The sequence below is a fragment of the Lissotriton helveticus genome, chromosome 2_1, assembly GCF_964261635.1.
Source record: "Lissotriton helveticus chromosome 2_1, aLisHel1.1, whole genome shotgun sequence".
Lineage (NCBI taxonomy): Eukaryota > Metazoa > Chordata > Amphibia > Caudata > Salamandridae > Lissotriton > Lissotriton helveticus.
In genome coordinates, this window is record NC_136059.1 from 694478345 (window position 1) to 694498366 (window position 20022).

Below are 20022 nucleotides of genomic sequence, written 5' to 3' on the forward strand. Positions count from 1 at the left end.
TTCTTCCTCAGCTCCCATGGCGTCTGCGGTCTCTTGTTCAGAATCTGCTCCGAAGAGGTCCAGAATGGAACCAGTATGTTGGCTCTGCATGTCGCAACGTCGAGCCAGACTGTCGCAAAGCATTTTCTTGGAGCGGAAAGCCTTACACGCGTCACAGTCCTGTTCTCTGGAGACAAGCACATGTTGCACACTTTGTGGGAGTCAGTGTGCGGAAACTTGGCTTGGCACCGACAGCAGAATTTAAATGGAGTCCGTTCCATCCGCTGCAAGGTGGCCTTCCACGAGCTTCCCGATCAAAAGAGGGCTTTTTCTGGACATACGATACGGGGAGAATGGAGTTAGGCGATCAAAAACAATACTGTTGAGGGTGAGTTTATTGGGCACCGATGAGAACCGGAGAAACGGTATCCGAAAAAAACAATCTAACAATGGAGTCGATACCCATGCGCACTATTACCAAAAGGAGGAGTCAGCTACCTCGCGACTGGAAAAGACTTCTTCGAAGAAAAACAACTCGCAGATATCCGGACCCAACACTAGATGGCAGGAGTATGCAAAGCAGGTGATGTACAGCTCACATGCCTCAAACTTATCTGTTCCCTGCTAATAAATGCACAGATAATTCATCAAAAGTTCTCTATAGTGGCTATAGAATTTGCTTTGTGGGAGCAAGATGAAGAGTTTAGGATTATATCACTTCAGTACAATGCTAGACTCACTATTGTATCACTAATACTTTTATGAACATTTGTACAATTCTTACCTAAAATTCAATAGACAATGTGTTAGATGGGACTAATTAAAGAAAAGCCAGCCAACTGAGTATAAAGCACTGGTAATTCTAATAATACCTTCAAGAGACAAATATAGGCCTGGTAAGTCAAATTTGCTGACACTAATGAGTGCAAAGAACAAGCTACTTAGCTTTGGAAACACTCTTTCTGGTGGATACTCCATTGAACCTCAGATTCCTTGCCTTTAGAATATTCCCAGGTGCCAGACTGGATACAGAAGATTTTTCAGCACAGCCCCTGCATGCCAGTATGTGCTGTATGGCTCTCCCGCCCCTGAAGTGATGGCTAGAGCTGGATAGAAGTGCCACCGAAGCGCATGGACGTCATATTCTTTCTTGACACAGTCTGCACCCTCGGACGCAGAGCTCAAAGAACCAATTATTTCCTCCATTGTGTAAATCTCTAGTGTGGGGCCTCTTTAGATGGAAAATAGTCCATTATACAGAACAGGGAGGCGAGAGGGTGGTGAGGAATCTGCAGTTTAGTTTATCCAACAGAAAGGGCCTTAGCGAAGGTAAGTAACTTCTGACAAATACTGATAACCACAGATTACTTACCTTTAGAAAAATACCAAAGCAGTACATACCCCCCTCCCAGAGGTTGGTCTATAGAGTGACTTAGACAAAAAAATCTTTTGAGAACAAATCGGCAAAATGCTATTTAATTCAGACCTGGTTATCAAGGCAGGAGTGCTTTGTGAACATGTGTACAGACACCCACATCATAGCCTGGCAGATGTCAAGGACAGGCACTCTGTACAGATGTTCAGCTACATGTGTGAAATGAATGAAGAACTGCCAACATGGTCTATCAACCTAAAAAGCAATTGAAGAGAAATTACCTTACCGAAAGCAGACCATGCAAATGGTCCTTGTATAAATAATAAATAAGCGAAATTTGTAGGTGGTCAATTGAAGTGCAGGTACACAATGTGTGTTTGAAAAACAAATGGCTATGTTACACCTTCTTTTAAAAATGTACACTATGCCATAGGTCTACAATCTCATTATGTGATAAAAAGTATTAAGAGAGTAGAGATGTAAATTAGAGAAGCCAGGCTAATAAAACAACTTCCCACAAGTCTATAGTGCACCACATTTATGAAAATATAAAGTTGAATCTACTAAGATTCTTTAGTGCAACATATCGTCTACATAACAATATACTTGACCCCACAAAAACATAACAACCAGAGATTAGACTTACTCTGCCACTGCTTGTGAATGCTGACCAGCCCTTAAGTAGTACAGTCCACGTCGAAGCCAGGCCCATTTTGCCGATCCAGCACTGGCTCTATTCGTCACACTTGTTAAAACGGCCAGGGCAGCTTCCTAAAAACAGAAACAATCACACTGTAGAGAAACAATAACAAACAGATACGATACATGAAAAGGACTTTACACATTAGTTATCGTCTAAGAAATATTTTAGAAATGGTTATATCACATGTTGCCAAAGTCTGTAAATGCTATTCAGACAAATGCCTACAATTCTATCCCCAACAATAAAACAAAGAGTACATTTGTCATAGATTTTATATTTGCAGCATGAGAAGAGATAATAATGAACTCTTAAGACATGCACCACTGCAGTTAGAACAGGGCCACAAGTTTAATGTAATTTATATATGGGTTGTAAATCACAGAATATGGTGCATAGTGTACCTTTAAGGCCAGAGTTGTCATAAGTACAAGAACATTGTTTTTTTTAAATCTACTGAGGCTGGTGCCCAGAGCCTACACAATGGTTCCCAAGTGAGGTTTTATGATGCTTGTGTGGAATTGAAAAGGGGCATCCACTACGACAACAGTGTACCTGCTACAATCATTTTGTTTGCATTTCAGAGGTGCAGGACATATGTGGACCAGTCCATAAGAAAACAGGAACATTTTCTGATAGAGCGATATCTGTGACAGACTTATGGGGCTGGGAAGATTCACTCGCATGTCAAAAATACCTAAATATATGACCACTATATGTCTGTCGTTGCTGCTCAAGGGTTTTATATTCACATACATGTCCAACTGTCTCTGAGCCACAGCTCCCTTTGAGTACAGTTAGCAGTATGTTGGTGAGAGGTTGAGTAGGCCAAGAAATCAATCTCGTGTAACTTGAGCTACTTGAGACCATGAAGGATGTTTAGAGCTGGTGAGGTGAACAGCTAAGATGCTAGTTGCCAACAAACCATTTTTTCCAGCTAGATCAATTACCACAGTAAGACACGCATCAGAATCTCGTGCTCGCTTCTAGTTTTTCCATTATCTCATATCATACATTTGTACTTGATAATCGTCACAGGAACAGACAGACCATGCATGGTTCATTTGAGCTGTAACTCGTTTGCATTTCCCCAAAAACTGCTGTGGATAAGTTTAACAAAATCATGCCTATTCATAGATAATTTTCACTTGAACAACCATATTTTCAACTTCGGAATGCACTTAGGGTTCTCATTGAATGCACCTGGCTGTATTACAATATTTCACAAATTATTAACACAGATTAAGGAAAGTTTTTAGACTAGGGAATATTGTTAAAAAAACGATTCTCTTCAAGAAGCAGACACACACACGCCTTCAGGCCTGCTGAACCACAGTTAATCAAGTAGCACTGACATCACAAACATTTTTGAACATTTTTAGATGATGTATGAATTTCACATCTGACTGAATAAAAACTAGAATTGATGAAATACCATATCACCAAGCTCCACACTTAAGTCCACAGCTGCTGCTCCTGCATCTGCATCAGTGGCATCAAGCTCAAAAGCTTTCCTATAGCAGCCACGTGCTCGGACGGCGTCTTTGGCCACATCCTTGTAGTAATGACCTAAATATAAAAACACCTTTCCAAGATATGGGTCCAGCTTTGCAGCCTGTAAAAACAATATCATATTTTGTGAATTATGACAGTTTAATGTCAATTCTTATACAACAGACCACAAACTGAAATGTTTCTAGGTGCATAAATGACAGATGTTACTATCTAACTCATAGCAACTTGTTATTGCCATTCGAACAAAAATAGGCAGTGTTGGCCTTGCTAGGATTCAGAGATGATGTCAACTGGCTCTGACACAGAGATCTCATCAGCAGGCTCTCAATCTACTGAGCCGAACATTGCAAAGGAATCTGTGTCCCAGCTCAGCTGCCCCTAATTTGAGCCAGTGTCAGAAAGGATGGGTTTGAACATCTTCTCTTGTTAACCTATAACAAGCATTGGCAAAACCAATAGGTTGCCTTGGCTTGGCAAGAATACATTTTTTTTGTTATGCTTGTGCTGTGCTTACAAAATGTCTTGAATTAAAAAAAATCTTAAAAGGGCCTTAGAACACGCCCAATACTTAACTGAACTTACCATTCGTTGATTTCAACGCCACTCTTATTTACATGCTTCTTATTGGCCAGCATGTTGTCTGCTTTCACTTCCTGCTCTGCTCTGCTATCCATGCCACGGTGTGGAGCTTGGACCAAGTACAGATTCCATTCACTGGCAAGTGTCGTTACACTGGCTACTCACTTTAAAGGTACGTTTTTATTTCATTTCGGAATGAGCACTCCATATGAGTGCATTTTCAGGATGTCTTCCCCAACTCTCTTTACCAACACACAGCACTTTCGATATGCACACCTAGAGTTAGGTAATCCCTGGTTCTGAGGCATTATGCGATATTAAAGAAATGACGCTGATAGCTGGAGAGTTGCAGAGTGGTGGGATGGGGTCAAGCACCGCACTGTCTGGGTGGAGATACCTGGCCTAAAGAACCGGACAGGCTTGCATGGATGATGGGCTGCAGGTCATGCGAATACATGAAACTTGTCGGGAAGCACTTCAGTCTCACAGAATGTGCTATGTAAATGCTTTACCAATAGATCACACTATACTTCGGATTCGGAGGAAGATATTGCAGAAACGATTTTTTTGTATGAAAGTGCCAAAATTATTTTTAACTGCCTGCACGATCTGCTTGCATCCTCGTCTACCGTATTACTTATACAAATGCTACCAAAACAAAGAACTCCCTTCTTCCTGATCAGCCCGAGCCCCGCCTTTGGAGGAAGGTTGATTCAGTTGTAGTTTTAGTTTCTAAGTCTTTACTTAATTAGACAAGCATTGGCAAAGCCAATAGGTATCACCTCTGCAAAATCTATTGGTTTTGTCAATGTTTTTCAGGAATGTTACAAAGCAGCATGTGCTAAAGTAGAAAAAAAAGTGCTGTGACGCAGCCAGCATTGATCACTTCACAGGGCTTTTTGTTTTGACTTTAAGACATGCTGCACATCAGCTGCTGCTGCTGTGCAACATCTAAAAAAATGACAAAACCAATAGAGATTGCAGAGGCAAAACCTATTAGCGTTGCCAGTGCTTGTTTCTTTTTGCATCAAGCATATGCAGTGGGCATTAAAAGTGTAACAGTAATAAAAAGTAACAATGTAGAAATAGCGTACATATGTTTGAGGAAAAAAAACATGGCGCTTCAGAATAACAACCCATTCCAAAAATAAATAAAAAAGTCAAACAAAGGAAGAAATATGAACAGAAAGTGGCCTACCAGCCCTGCTTTGTAGGTGGATGCACACATCTGCAAGAGCAAAGGGCCATATCTTGCAGTGAACACGGTAAATAGCTAAAACACTGTCAGCTGTGGTGGGTAGAAACAATTGTGAAGGTCTCTTGACCAGACCAATGGATAAAGATAGCTGACCGAAAGCCCCTCTACATATACGTATCTATCTACTTTTTTATTATGGCTTGTAGCTGGCTAGACATAACAAGCATTTGCAATGTAATCGTCTCGCCTTTGGGACCGTATATGTATTTAGTTATGCAGCACATTAGCCTGGGCACTGAAACATCCACGGTTCTTTAACATGGAGGGAAAGTAAGCACCAAACTGCGTGACACGCCAGGTATAGGAACACATGGAGAGAAATATTGCCTTTCAGCGGGAAATGGTACAGGCCAAAGCTCTCTTTTTATTATAAAATAAGTGCCTTCGGTGGTCATATCACTGAAAATAAAAGATTTGAAAAAAATATTATTGTCTAAGGGTGCTCGTAGAAGACAATTTCTATGGACTGGAATCTAGAGAATACTAAAGGGATTCTGGTATTTTACTGACCTCTGCTGGTCGTTTTCTATCAAGAATGTTAAATAGAGGCAGTTGCTAGAAAAATGTTTAAAAAAAGAAAGTCCCTCAGCAGAAAGCAATTCTGGTATTTTACTGGCTTCTGCTGGTTGTTTTCTATTAAGACAGTTTAAATAGAGGCAGTTGAACAGAAAAAAAAGTCCCTAAGCGGAAGCAGAGAATTCCTAGGGCTGATCGCCAGAGCCCACAAAGTACATACACATATAAGTATATCCTAAGTATATACAAGGTCTCAAATGTTTGACCTAAGTTGTTATATCCATTTTACAGTTTATTAGGGGGAATCAAGACATCAACTGTAAGAAATGAAGCTATTAATGGACTAAAGAGCATCAGCCATTAAAATGATCAAAGGGGAGGGTTTATTGAAAATTCTGTCAAGACCGATCGGAATAAAACAAAGAAATCCTCCTTTTTGTCAGCTGCTCTTTCCATCTACAATTTCAGATCTCATCCTCCTTCCTCGGGTGTGAAGGAATGAGGGGAGCAAAAAAAGGGATGCACTAAGGACATGGTGTCATTGTTGCAGACGCAACAGCACCATTGCAAAAACAAAATGTGTCCAACTTTTATCTCACTTTAGCAGCATATTAACACACAAGGATTAGGTCTGCCTTGGGCCTATGTAACGGATGAGTTATGTTAATATATTCCCTCTTTTTAGAAGGTTTGGCAGCTATAACTACAGTGCATCCAATCAAGGGAACTTGATAGGCGAAATAAAGATACTTAGCAAGTCCGAGCTAATGATCAAATGGAAACTAACATGGGACTGCATGAAGCCCATATACACCCGGGTGCAGTAACAGGTTTCGATTATAAGCAATCACAGCTTGATGGGAGGTCATGTAAGAATAGATTTAGCACAGCAACAATTCTGTTTCCCGAGGCAGCATGCAAAGACATCTTTCCCCCTGAACCCCATAACACAGTGTGCATTATATTAAAGGGCCTCTTAAAAGGCTTTCAGGAGATAAAAGATGCTGCGGCTCTCAAAATCACCACAGCAACCACAAAAGGCAATTAAATCAGAGAGCACATGTGGCGGCAGAGTGCACTTTATACGAGTTTTAAAAACAACGCTTGGAGAGTCGAATCATGGCACATAATTCCTTGTAGATATAAAGCTATGCATATCGAACTATATATAGTGTTATTAAAGTAGACTCTTTACAATGAATAAGAAAAGACAAGAATTTCTGAATAGGAATTAAAAAAAATATCAAAGTCACAGCATTCATTAAAATGAGGTTTTTACTACAGTACCTTCAAAAATTGATTCAAGGCTTTTGTTCGATCCTTCTGCATCTCCACACCCATGGACCAGTAGGTTAACCCCAGGAGGCAATAATAATCTGCACAGGCAGGCTTCTTTTCGATCGCCTGCTGCAAACTGAGAGGAATTCAAGGGTTGGAGATGTCATGCTTTCTATTAAAAAGAGGACTTTTTGTTGTATGTGTATATGTATATATCTTACCTTAATTCTGCCTTTGCATAGTTTTTTTGTGCATAATGTAGACGCCCTGCAAGAGCATAGCCCTCTGATAATTGAGGATGCGAATGCACAAGTCCTTCGGCAATCTATTAAAAGAAAATCCTTCATTTTGAATAGCATAGAAAAATAATGGCATTCAGAAACAGGCAAACTTCAAATATTGGAGATGTAAGAAAAAGAGGAACTAACCTTTGATGTTTTATCATACAAAACATTATTCAAATATGCCCAGCCCTTGATGGCTAACAGCATCGGGTCATTAGCAGCATCTGGAATCTAGAAAACAGTTTTAATTGCAGTTAAATTACACAACAACATTGTTTTTTATAAAAATCTATTCCTTGACATTGCTTTATTCTTACATGGATTGCCAACTGGCTAGATACACGCTACTGTATGCTGAGGACCTGAAATCTAGCGTTATTTATCTTAAAAAAAAAAAAAAATCAAGGTGAGAGGTGAATAATCTTGTTTCCCATATATTCCCAAATGCAAGACAACTATATCTGGCCTTATTGAAAAAGCCTGGAGAAGCCTCACCCTTGGAGCTGGCAGCTGAATCTGAAAATGAATATTTTGTTTTTGGCTAAGAGGATCCCAAGCACAGATTAAAGCCTCTTAATTTTGGCATATTTTACCTTAAACCTTCTTTTATAACTTGCTCACATACGTATTGCAGTTTGTCATAGAGGGTTGGAAAATATCTGGAATAAACAAGCAGTCATTTGCTCTAAGTCATTGATCCTACAACCATAAGACCCTCAGTTAATGCTGTTCTTTGCCTTATCGTGTGCCCCCCTCGTAGCCCGCTTTGTACATGTTGATTGTATTACTCGCCTCTGACCCCTTTGTCTTGTAATCATGTGATTATTCTGGTTTGTTAATCCTACTTGATGTCGATATTGCATTTATTACCTACCTTCCATTCTTTTGTAAAGCGCTCTGATATTCTTTGGGATCTTGTCTGCGCTATATAAAACGTTATAAATAAATACATTTCTTTATTTACATGCTTTGTAAGGCATTACGGTTAAACACCAATCACCTCAATCATGGATAACTCAGTGAGAGATGCACGTCTAAGCTCACTGCATACTCCAAGGGTATTTATTTTTATTTATTTTTTATTTTGGAGTTTTATATAGCACTGGCCAGACCCGAAGGTATCGGAGCGCTTTACAGCATTTGTCGAATAACAGTTGAGTAATCAAAGAGTGGGACAGTAAACGCATTGTTCAAAGATGGGTCGTAGATCAGTATAAGTCCCATTGCAAACGAATGCAGAGTAGTCGTGGAGGTGGTAATAGTGCGGGCAAGAGTAGGATGCTGTAAGAAGTTGGTCTTATCGTAGTGACTAGATCCTCAGTTGGTGGCGGATCAGCAGTTGTATGACCATTGTCATTTCGTGAGAGCTCGATTGAGGAAGAGTCCTTTGAGCTGGCTTTTGAATTCTTTGAAGGAGGGGTTCGTCCTGACATGAATGAGGATGGCATTCCAAATTCTGGGTGCATTTCCAGAGAAAGACCGAGATAATGTATTTTCTTTAAGGGTTTTCGGGGGGATGAGTAGCATAGTGTTGGTGCTCCTAAGATTTCTTGTCTGTCCTGCTTTGTTGAGTTTGGCGGCTAGATAGGTGGGTTTGCGGGTGTGCAGAGCTTTGTGGGTGAGACAGGCAGTTCTGAAGTTAGCACGCAATTCAGTTGGGAGCCAGTTGAGCTCTTTGAGAGCGGGGGAGATGTGTTCATATTTCTTCACTCCCGTCACCATTCTGGCTGCTGCATTTAGGGTAGCTCTAAGAGGAGCAAGGTGATCTACTGTTGCCTTTCCCCTTGCCTATGTATCTCTTCCTTAATGCTCAGCCAGAATGAGTGTTGGTGTGCTTGGAGATGTCTGGAATGTTGGATGATTGATGATGTTGTAGAATGCATGGGTGCCTGGTGAGGTTGGGAATGTCAGTTGGAGTGTGCAGGCTGAGCAGGAGAGAGGCTGCTCCTGGTGGGGCATCACATGGACTCAACATCTTCCTGTAACTTTCTGATGCTGTTAACTTATCAATAAATCTACACTATATATCTATACATGACCTGGCTACCGAATATCTTTCATTTACAACACTGGCGACGATTAAAAAGAACCTGAGTCTTGCTGAAGGATACCCTGCTACTGGAACTAAGGATTTTACTAACCAAAGGAATTAAACTCATGAACTGGGACCCCAAGGAAAAATCACCCCAAGAAAAAAGGATTACTACATATACACTCTGGTCAGCCCCACCAGTGTCCTTGGTCAACAGGACATCCAGCTGACCAGGGCGATGGACTTTCGTTTGATTTTTGTTTGATTTTTGTTTGACCTTTTACTACCCCTTTCAAACACTTTACTTTCGTGCCCTGCCACCTTGGAACACTGGAGGTGGTAAAATTGAGGTTTGATGAGGTAAAAGTTTCCCTGCGCTACACATCTTACTATGAGCTGTGTGACCAAGCTGTTTAATGCCTATGAAGGCATTCGCTTGAAAGTGCCTGCCAAGTGTCTTCGGAAGCCACAACTCTTGTAATTTTCGTCTGGGAGAAGCTCTGCAGTCTGGTGTGTCCCGTCAGTAGGACTGACTAATAAGTCTCTCAAACTCATTTCATGAAGCATGGTTTGAACGATATGGAAGCCGAGTTGCCGCGCTACTTGTTTAAAAGTGCAGCCTGCCTTTAATGCCGTCCTGCATGCTGACTCTTTACCTTTTCTATTGCCTGTTTAAATTTTTGCAAGCCGTGACTGTTGAATGTGAGCTTTTCATTATTTTTTATTGTTAAAGGAAAGGAAATTCTTTGATTTCTTTTCATTGCGCTGTGTGCTAACTTTGTGGCGGTTTGCTGTGCTTTGTATTTCAAATTGCCAGGAGCACACCATGGCAGATCAACTGTGCCTCACATTTAAAATTGTCACGAGCGCTGCTTAGCTTGTATACACAGCGCGAGTGCGCTCCTACCTCACAAGCCTCCTTCGTGATTGTCTCTGTGTTCCTTGCTGTTCTGCTGCTAATGGATGCGCAGATATTTCAACGTGCCTTGAGCCTCATGGCACCTCTCACGTAAACGTGCCGCCATTTTGGATATTCAGGGTTTCCTCTCACATAGCCGATAGCATTTAGCACAGTTTAACGTGAGCGCCAATCTTGCCAGCCACATTTTGTGTGTAGATGAGCGTCGTCGCAATCCTGAAGCACAGGTACCAACATGGGTTCCGTTAGATTATTTTTCTTATAGTATCGTGGAAATTCCGATCACTTCAAAGATCCCTTGTTCCCACCATTCGGATGGACATATCGGCCTGCATGGTGAGTCTCTTATGCCTCATGGTGTAATCAGCAGTGAACCTTGTGCACCAGCGTTTTGGGTGACAACAGCAATTTACATCTGGCCAACATGGACTCATTGTGATGTGGACCTTGGGTGAGTGATCGCTCACCGGCGCTAGAGACTTCTTGTATCACTGTAATACTGTTTGGGGAGTGGTTTTAAGGGGGGGGGGGGGGAATTGTGTACTCTTTATGTAGACCTTCTGGTAACATTTTTTGTATGAAGTGGTGGAGTGTTTAGCCTATGGTACCCAGGTTTGGGGTTGTTGTATCTTACCTTGCTTCTGCTACTGTATAGATTAGAGGAGAAGAGTGTGTTGTGTCTTGTCACCCTAGTGTGTGTTGTTGTGGTTTACCCTTTTAAGTTGTGCGTGACTTGAATTGTACTCTGAGTTTAGGGATAGAGTATTTGCTTAGTGTTCCCTTAGCCTTTGGTTTATCGCTGATTTGTGGTTATTGATTCACATTAGTGTGTCACCTGTGTGAATAAAAATGTTCCCTCACTGTTTTGGTTTGCGTTAAGGGAAGACACCTTCTTACGAAGCTTCTCTGTGTTACCGCTTATTTGTGGTTATTGGTTGACATGCGTTTGTCGGTTACCCTCACTGTTTGGATTGTGTGGGTGAAAGGTTTTTCCGATTTGGACTGCGATAGGAGAAGACACCTTCTTATGAAGCTTCTCCGTGTGTACCCTCACTGTTTGGACTGTGTGGGTGAAAGGTTTTCCCTGTTTGGACTGTGTTGGAGAAGACATCTTCTTATGAAGCTTCTCTGTGTTTACCTTGTAATGAGTTTCACCAGCTTTCTCTGGTTTTACCTTGATATGAGTCTTACAAGGCTTCTCTGGTTTTATTTTTGAAATGTTTGAGTTTTGTCTAAGCCTAATGCTTTTCTTGAAACTCTTTGATTTTGATTTTGATTCCTGGTGTGTGAATTCGTTGGCTTAATGAATTGTCATGCATTTCATTTATTTGATATGTTCTTTGATTCATTTGCTCAATGTCTTTTCATGCATCTTTTATGATCTAATGAATTTTCTAATTTGATTGCATTATGTACTTTCAATTGCTTTTATTGTGTTTTGGTTTCCTTAGGAAAGGGGATGTGTTATGATCTACTGTTGCCTTTTCCCTTGCCTATGTATCTCTTCCTTACTGCTCAGCCAGAAAGAGTGTTGGTGTGCTTGGAGATGTCTGGAATGTTGGATGATTGATGATGTCGTGGAATGCATGCGTGCCTGCTGAAGTTGGGAATGTCAGTTGGAGTGTGCAGGCTGAGCAGGAGAGAGGCTGCTCCTGGTGGGCCATCACATGGACTTAAGATCTTCCTGTAACTTTCTGATGCTTATCAATAAATCCACAATATATATCTATACATGACCTGGTTACCGAAGATCTTTCATTTACAACATGTAGCTTAGCCGTGCCTGTGAGGGTTGCATTCCCATAGTCTAATCTGGATAGCACAAGGGATTGCGTGACTTGCTTGAGGTCTTTTTGAGGGATGAAGGGTTTGATTTTGTTTAGTAGTTTTAAGTTGAATAAGGCACATCTTGCGGTGTTCTTGATGTGTTTGACCATGTCAAGGTTAGGGTCTAAAGATATTCCAGGTGACTTCACGGAGTCTGCCGGGATCAGAGTGCAGTTGAGAGTATCAATAGACTTTAAACATCCTATGATTCGGGGGGTCTGCTCTTTGTTGGCTATGAGGAGGATTTCCGTTTTATGTTGGTTGAGTTTCAGATGGTTATGGGACAGCCATTTTTGGACTTTTATTAGGGTAACATTGAGTCTTTGGATGTCCGCTATGGAGGAGGTTTCGAGGTAGATCTGGGTGCCGTCGGCGTAGAGATGGAAGGGAATGTTGGCTTTTTTGAGGATGATGGTGAGTGGCTCCATGTAAATGTTGAACAGTGCGGGTGAGAGAACTGAACCTTGGGGGACGCCTCTGGTTATAGGGTGTAGGTCGGGAGTGAAGTTTCGGATTTTTATTCTTTGAGAGCGGTTTTGCAGGAAGGAGGTGAAACATTGTAAGACCACCCCTTCTGCTCCAACCCTTTCTCGGAGTATGTTGATGAGTAGATTGTGGTCAACTGTATCAAAGGCCCCCGAAAGTTCTAGGAGTATAAGTAGACAACATCGGTCCATGCGTGGGACCCCGACAATCAAAAATAATCTCTTAAATTGTCAGAAAATTGCAGAACTGCAAAGACACTTAAGAGAAAATGAAAGACAGATAATGCAGCCTATATCCACAGGCTACACTGTCCAGTACTTCAACTAGAAATTCCACCAAAAACCCACAAACAGCAAAGCCTTTCCAGATTTTCCTTACTTTAACAGCCAAATCCCTCTGGAATGATAGAGAGGAAGGCATGGACAGACAAGCCCCATAGGCTGCCATTCTGTGGCTTAAATAGGATACTGTGCCTTTAAAAGAACCTTCCAGAACTTCTCCCAGTATCCCAGAATGCACAGCAGGTCCCTCTTACTTTCAGTTCTTTTTGAAGGCGTAACACGCCAGACCTGTAGCATTCCTTACATGAATATCTCTCTCCACCGGGGAGGCGGGAGGGCGCTTATGACTATAACAGAGATACTAAAAAACAAAAGGGTATGTGGAGGGTCAAGGGGAATGTTTAATGACCTCTCTGCTCGCTCCCCTACTCTGATACATAGAACACACAACAGAGCAGACCAGGTCTGAAATAGGTGTGTAGTTGTAGTGGCAAATGTGTAAAAATGGGTGCATGTATGCATGCACGCTGGTGAAATCATCGGCTGGAGAAATCCCATCAGACCACCCTTTATGGTGGAGTTAGCGTCATGTGGGATATTCGTTGATCATACCATATCACAACCGACCATATAGTGCCGGTATGGAAATGGATGTCAATACTCTCGCCGTGATGTCCCTTATGAGGTGGTGTTTACTAAAGTACAGTGCTCAAACAATAATGATAAATTAAAATTGACTACACATGCGCTGTATCTTATTCAAAGCGCGATCGATGTGTCAAATGTTAAAAACACGCCGGGTAGTAAGACTACCCCAAGGCGCAGTGTAGGACGGTCGACATGTTTCAGCCTGTGGGGCATTGCCCCGGCTTTCTTCAGGACCATAGACAAAGAAGGCTACTGTAACTATAAATAATAAGTTGAGTGGAAAGAACAATTAATGTACTAGAAAAAGTTACATATCTACCAGGAACCATCACAATTGAATGCCCACTGGAAGGAGAGAAGAACATCTTCTTCCTAGAAAACAAAAATGTTTCACAAAAACACTACATTACACACAAACACCCGTAAGAATACACAAAGACAATACAATCATTACACACCAAACTGAATAATTTGCATTCAGTGTTGTATAAACAAGCATAATAACTAAAGCACCATGTGGCATTTCCTCACGATGCTACTCACCCAGCTTTGTGTGGGTGAAGGCCTCACCTCACCCGGCAACCGCTCGGGAGTATGAAGCCCCGCTCTATAGTGCAGAAAAAAGGACACTATAAGCACAAAAGTCTGCAGTGTCCCAGCCAATTGCTCTGCACACCAACCCAACAGACGTGTGTTAGCAAACCAACTGTGTAACCAAGACACTAACCCATAACCAAGACACCTGAAAGACATCGATGTTTTCCTAATTAGAAACCTCTGGAACTGGGCCACTGAATAGCTTCTTAATTACTCCCAAAGATTTGCCTAAAATCACAATGCATAAATAGCCATAATGACGAGCTGCTCAAATGCCCAGAAGTATCAGGCCATGGAATCCTAAGTGGGTCCCCGAATCTGATGGGCCTGGGGGCCGTCCGGACTCTTTGGCTTAAGTTTGCTCATCTAAGTTAAACCGAAGGGGGCTAGCTGATAGCGGATAAGGAACAGGAGACTCACCTGTCCGTCGGTGCTCCCGCTTAGTATGACGAGCGGCAGTGGAGGTGTTTAGTCAAAAGCGCCCTTGTTAGTTATATAGCTGCCGGAAAACGAGTGGTGAGGCAGAATAGGCGTATGAGACAGAAACGCGAGAAAGAGAAACACTGCTCTTTTCGCACATGCGCAATGGCATCAAACTAACGAGAGTTGTCATAAAGTTTGTATTCATATTATTCGAAAACAGACGCAAGATTGTTTAAAAGTAACATCCTGCAAGATAAGATGGGTAGAAAATGAAAAGCAGCTAATAGGAGATTCGCTTATTACTGCGTACAACCGGAATGAAGCGCATGTCTGATGAAGAGACACTATATTTGTGTCATGCGCCCCATAGAGGTGACTGAATCGAGCTAAAAAGGGCTCCCAAGCTTGAGTCTCTCAAATGGGGCACCAAGTGTGTGCCAAAAGCCCAAAAGCTGGCTTAAAAATACCGCAAGAAAATAGAACAAGTATTTAATATTCATGGTCGTATGAATTGTAAAAATGGATTTGTAGAGAAGATCAATTTTAATCATTCTCTGGGCTTTCGTATACATAAGGAAGAAATGACTAAAGGATATCAACTCCAATGCTCATATTAAGGAAATACTCTACCCCGAGGTGGAGATAATTAATACATCGAAATTCATTCTATAGTAGAGTGTGACGATGATGAAACATAGTAACAAAGAATAAAAGAGAAAGAAAAAAAGAAAAAAGATAAAAAGAAAAAAACAACATCTTCAAAATCACGTACATAATGATCCCTCATAAGGGTCCTTTTCACGCTGTAACATTTAGCGACTCTTGTTGGTCTCACAATTGGAGGTCACACTCTACTATAGAATGAATTTCGATGTATTAATTATCTCCACCTCGGGGTAGAGTATTTCCTTAATATGAGCATTGGAGTTGATATCCTTTAGTCATTTCTTCCTTATGTATACGAAAGCCCAGAGAATGATTAAAATTGATCTTCTCTACAAATCCATTTTTACAATTCATACGACCATGAATATTAAATACTTGTTCTATTTTCTTGCGGTATTTTTAAGCCAGCTTTTGGGCTTTTGGCACACACTTGGTGCCCCATTTGAGAGACTCAAGCTTGGGAGCCCTTTTTAGCTCGATTCAGTCACCTCTATGGGGCGCATGACACAAATATAGTGTCTCTTCATCAGACATGCGCTTCATTCCGGTTGTACGCAGTAATAAGCGAATCTCCTATTAGCTGCTTTTCATTTTCTACCCATCTTATCTTGCAGGATGTTACTTTTAAACAATCTTGCGTCTGTTTTCGAATAATATGAATACAAACTTTATGACAACTCTCGTTAGTTTGATGCCATTGCGCATGTGCGAAAAGAGCAGTGTTTCTCTTTCTCGCGTTTCTGTCTCATACGCCTATTCTGCCTCACCACTCGTTTTCCGGCAGCTATATAACTAACAAGGGCGCTTTTGACTAAACACCTCCACTGCCGCTCGTCATACTAAGCGGGAGCACCGACGGACAGGTGAGTCTCCTGTTCCTTATCCGCTATCAGCTAGCCCCCTTCGGTTTAACTTAGATGAGCAAACTTAAGCCAAAGAGTCCGGACGGCCCCCAGGCCCATCAGATTCGGGGACCCACTTAGGATTCCATGGCCTGATACTTCTGGGCATTTGAGCAGCTCGTCATTATGGCTATTTATGCATTGTGATTTTAGGCAAATCTTTGGGAGTAATTAAGAAGCTATTAGTGGCCCAGTTCCAGAGGTTTCTAATTAGGAAAACATCAAATGTCTTTCAGGTGTCTTGGTTATGGGTTAGTGTCTTGGTTACACAGTTGGTTTGCTAACACACGTCTGTTGGGTTGGTGTGCAGAGCAATTGGCTGGGACACTGCAGACTTTTGTGCTTATAGTGTCCTTTTTTCTGCACTATAGAGCGGGGCTTCATACTCCCGAGCGGTTGCCGGGTGAGGTGAGGCCTTCACCCACACAAAGCTGGGTGAGTAGCATCGTGAGGAAATGCCACATGGTGCTTTAGTTATTATGCTTGTTTATACAACACTGAATGCAAATTATTCAGTTTGGTGTGTAATGATTGTATTGTCTTTGTGTATTCTTACGGGTGTTTGTGTGTAATGTAGTGTTTTTGTGAAACATTTTTGTTTTCTAGGAAGAAGATGTTCTTCTCTCCTTCCAGTGGGCATTCAATTGTGATGGTTCCTGGTAGATATGTAACTTTTTCTAGTACATTAATTGTTCTTTCCACTCAACTTATTATTTATAGTTACAGTAGCCTTCTTTGTCTATGGTCCTGAAGAAAGCCGGGGCAATGCCCCACAGGCTGAAACATGTCGACCGTCCTACACTGCGCCTTGGGGTAGTCTTACTACCCGGCGTGTTTTTAACATTTGACACATCGATCGCGCTTTGAATAAGATACAGCGCATGTGTAGTCAATTTTAATTTATCATTATTGTTTGAGCACTGTACTTTAGTAAACACCACCTCATAAGGGACATCACGGCGAGAGTATTGACATCCATTTCCATACCGGCACTATATGGTCGGTTGTGATATGGTATGATCAACGAATATCCCACATGACGCTAACTCCACCATAAAGGGTGGTCTGATGGGATTTCTCCAGCCGATGATTTCACCAGCGTGCATGCATACATGCACCCATTTTTACACATTTGCCACTACAACTACACACCTATTTCAGACCTGGTCTGCTCTGTTGTGTGTTCTATATAACAGAGATACCCCTACTACAGAACTGGAGTTACAGGACAGAAACTACTCCTTCTGTAGTAGGGGATCTCTGTGTATAGTCATAATCTAGTGAATAGAATGGCAAGCCCATCCCCACACCAAAGCGGCCGCGGAGAAAAGAGAAAACAACACCACTACTGTGCGAATAGATTTCGCAGCGAAGCCTGCCCAACCTGAGCGTCTGCCCTGGCATCAGTGTCCAGACAGTAATGCTTAGCAAAGGTATGGACCGACTTCCAAGTGGCCGCCTTGCAGATTTCTGCAATTGGAACATTACGGAGCAAAGCAGTCGTGGCAGCTTTGCCCCTGGTGGAATGAGCCTTAGGTTTACCCCCTAAGGTCTTATTAGCTTTTTGATAACACAGCTGTATGCAGGACACAATCCATCTAGAGATAGACTGCTTAGAGGTCGCAAGACCCGTCCTGACCGATCCATAATTGATAAACAATTGGTCAGACCTACAAATATCTTTGGTTTTATCCAGATAAAATTTCAACACCCTCCTAACTTCCAGGGAATGCAAAGACCTTTCCGCTGGAGATGAAGGATTCTGAAAAAACGTAGGCAAAGTTATGGTCTGGTTGACATGAAAATCAGAAATAACCTTGGGAAGAAATTTAGGGTGAGTACGCATAACAACCTTAGCAGCATGAAATACAGTATAAGGTTCTTGGCAACATTACGCCTGAATTTCACTCAACCTGCGGGCCGATGTAATGGCCACGAGGAACGCCGCCTTCCAGGACAGGTGCTGCAACGAAGCCTTATGAATAGGTTCAAAAGGCTCCATCAATCTGGACAGCACCACATTCAATTCCCATGAAGGCGAAGGAAGCCGGACAGGAGTGAACACTTTCTTCAAGCCTTCCAAAAAATCTTTGATCACAGGGATCTGAAAGAAGGAAGTCTGTGAAGGGCATTTCCTGTAGGCAGTCAATGCAGCCAGATGAACCTTAATGGAATGGACATTAAGGCCAGACTGCGCCAGGTGTAGAAGATATGGAAGGATGACATCTTCCTTACATGTCGTCGGGTCATAGTTGTCCACTTGTAAGCATAAGAAGTCCTAGTGGAAGGTCGCTTAGCCTCCTTCAGTATGTCCATGCAATCTTCTGGGAGATTAAGATGGCCATATTGCACTATCTCAAGAGCCATGCCGCCAAACTCAAAGACGAGAGGTTGGGATGCAACATCTGCCCCCCGAACTTCGTGAGAAGGTCCGGCCTGCACAGCAGCCGCATGTGAGGAAGGAGAGACCGGTGAAGCAGGTCCGTGAACCACCACTGTCTGGGCCATTCCGGGGCAATCAGGATCATCCGCGCCCTGGACTGGGACAGCTTGATGAGAACCGTCGAAATCAGGGGAATGGGTGGAAAAGCGTACAGAAAGCTGTTCGACCAGTTGATCCATTACGCATTCCCCAGCGTCCCCGGCTGGTAGTACCTGGAGGCGAAGTCTCGGCATTTGCTGTTTTCGGCGGTGGCGAACAGATCTACGTCTGGAGTCCCCCACCTTGCGAAGACTTCTCCTAGTACTTCGTCGTTTATGACCCATTCGTGGTTTTCCTGAATCAGTCTGCTCAGTGCGTCTGCCTGAATATGCAGCACACCTGGTAGACGGGTGGCCGTTATTGTCAGTCCTCTGGCCAGAAGCCAGTGCCAGATCGTCTGCGCCTCCTGTGACAGGGTGCGCAATCTCGAGCCCCCCTGCTTGTTGAGGTAATACATCGTGGTCGTATTGTCCATTTGCACAAGCAGAGAGTTGGTCTGGAAGGACGGAAGAAAGGCCTTCAGCACCAAGTGAACAGCTCTGAGTTCCAGGAAATTGATGTGGTACGTGGACTCCGTCGGGGACCACGTCCCTTGAATCTGTAAGTCTCCGGAATGCGCCCCCCAGCCGTGGAGAGATGCATCCGTCACGATAGTCTGCGTGGGAATGTCCTTGTGGAAGGGAACCCCTCTCAGGAGATTCTCCGCCGAACACCACCACCTCAGAGACTGAAGAGCACTCCGAGACGGTCGTATCTTGTCGTCCCAAGATCCTCTCCTCTGATCCTCCAAGCACTCCTGCAATGGTCTCATGTGCAGCCGTGCGTGAGGCGTGAGGAAGATACAAGAGGCCTTCGATCCCAGTAGAGAAGAAACCGTCCTAACTGTTGTAGATGGAGTGGTCATAAGAGCCTGAGCCTTCCGAAGGAGTGATAATCGTTGCTCCTCCGAAGGAGACACGCTTGCTGACAGCGTATTGATGGTGGCTCCCAAGTACTGTATGCACTGGACCGGAGTCGGGACAGACTTGGACATGTTGATATACAACCCCAGCTTGTTCAAGAGAACGCACGTCTTCTGGAAGTGCGCTTGAGCTTCCGAGAAGGAGGCCTTGATCAACCAATCGTCCAGGTAAGGGTAGACAAACACCTTGTTCTTCCTTAGGTGTGCGGCTACCACTGCCATGCACTCCGAGAATGTCCTGGGCGCAGACGTCAGCCCGAATGGCAGTACTGTGTACTGATAATGATTGGCGCCGACTTGGAATCGCAGGAACT

The 20022-nt window shown here is 42.8% G+C and overlaps 1 protein-coding gene across 1 annotated transcript in view; it reads right to left on the reverse strand.

Annotated features, from left to right (window-relative positions):
• SKIC3 (SKI3 subunit of superkiller complex) overlaps positions 1-20022 on the reverse strand; it is a 1397627-nt gene that overhangs the window by 917157 nt on the left and 460448 nt on the right. The window contains exons 12-16 of the mRNA XM_078675399.1: positions 7629-7715; positions 7422-7525; positions 7210-7336; positions 3490-3669; positions 2001-2125 (exon numbers count right to left, since the gene is read on the reverse strand). Of these exons, the coding sequence (XP_078531525.1) occupies positions 2001-2125; positions 3490-3669; positions 7210-7336; positions 7422-7525; positions 7629-7715 (623 nt within the window). The remainder of the gene's footprint in view (positions 1-2000; positions 2126-3489; positions 3670-7209; positions 7337-7421; positions 7526-7628; positions 7716-20022) is intronic.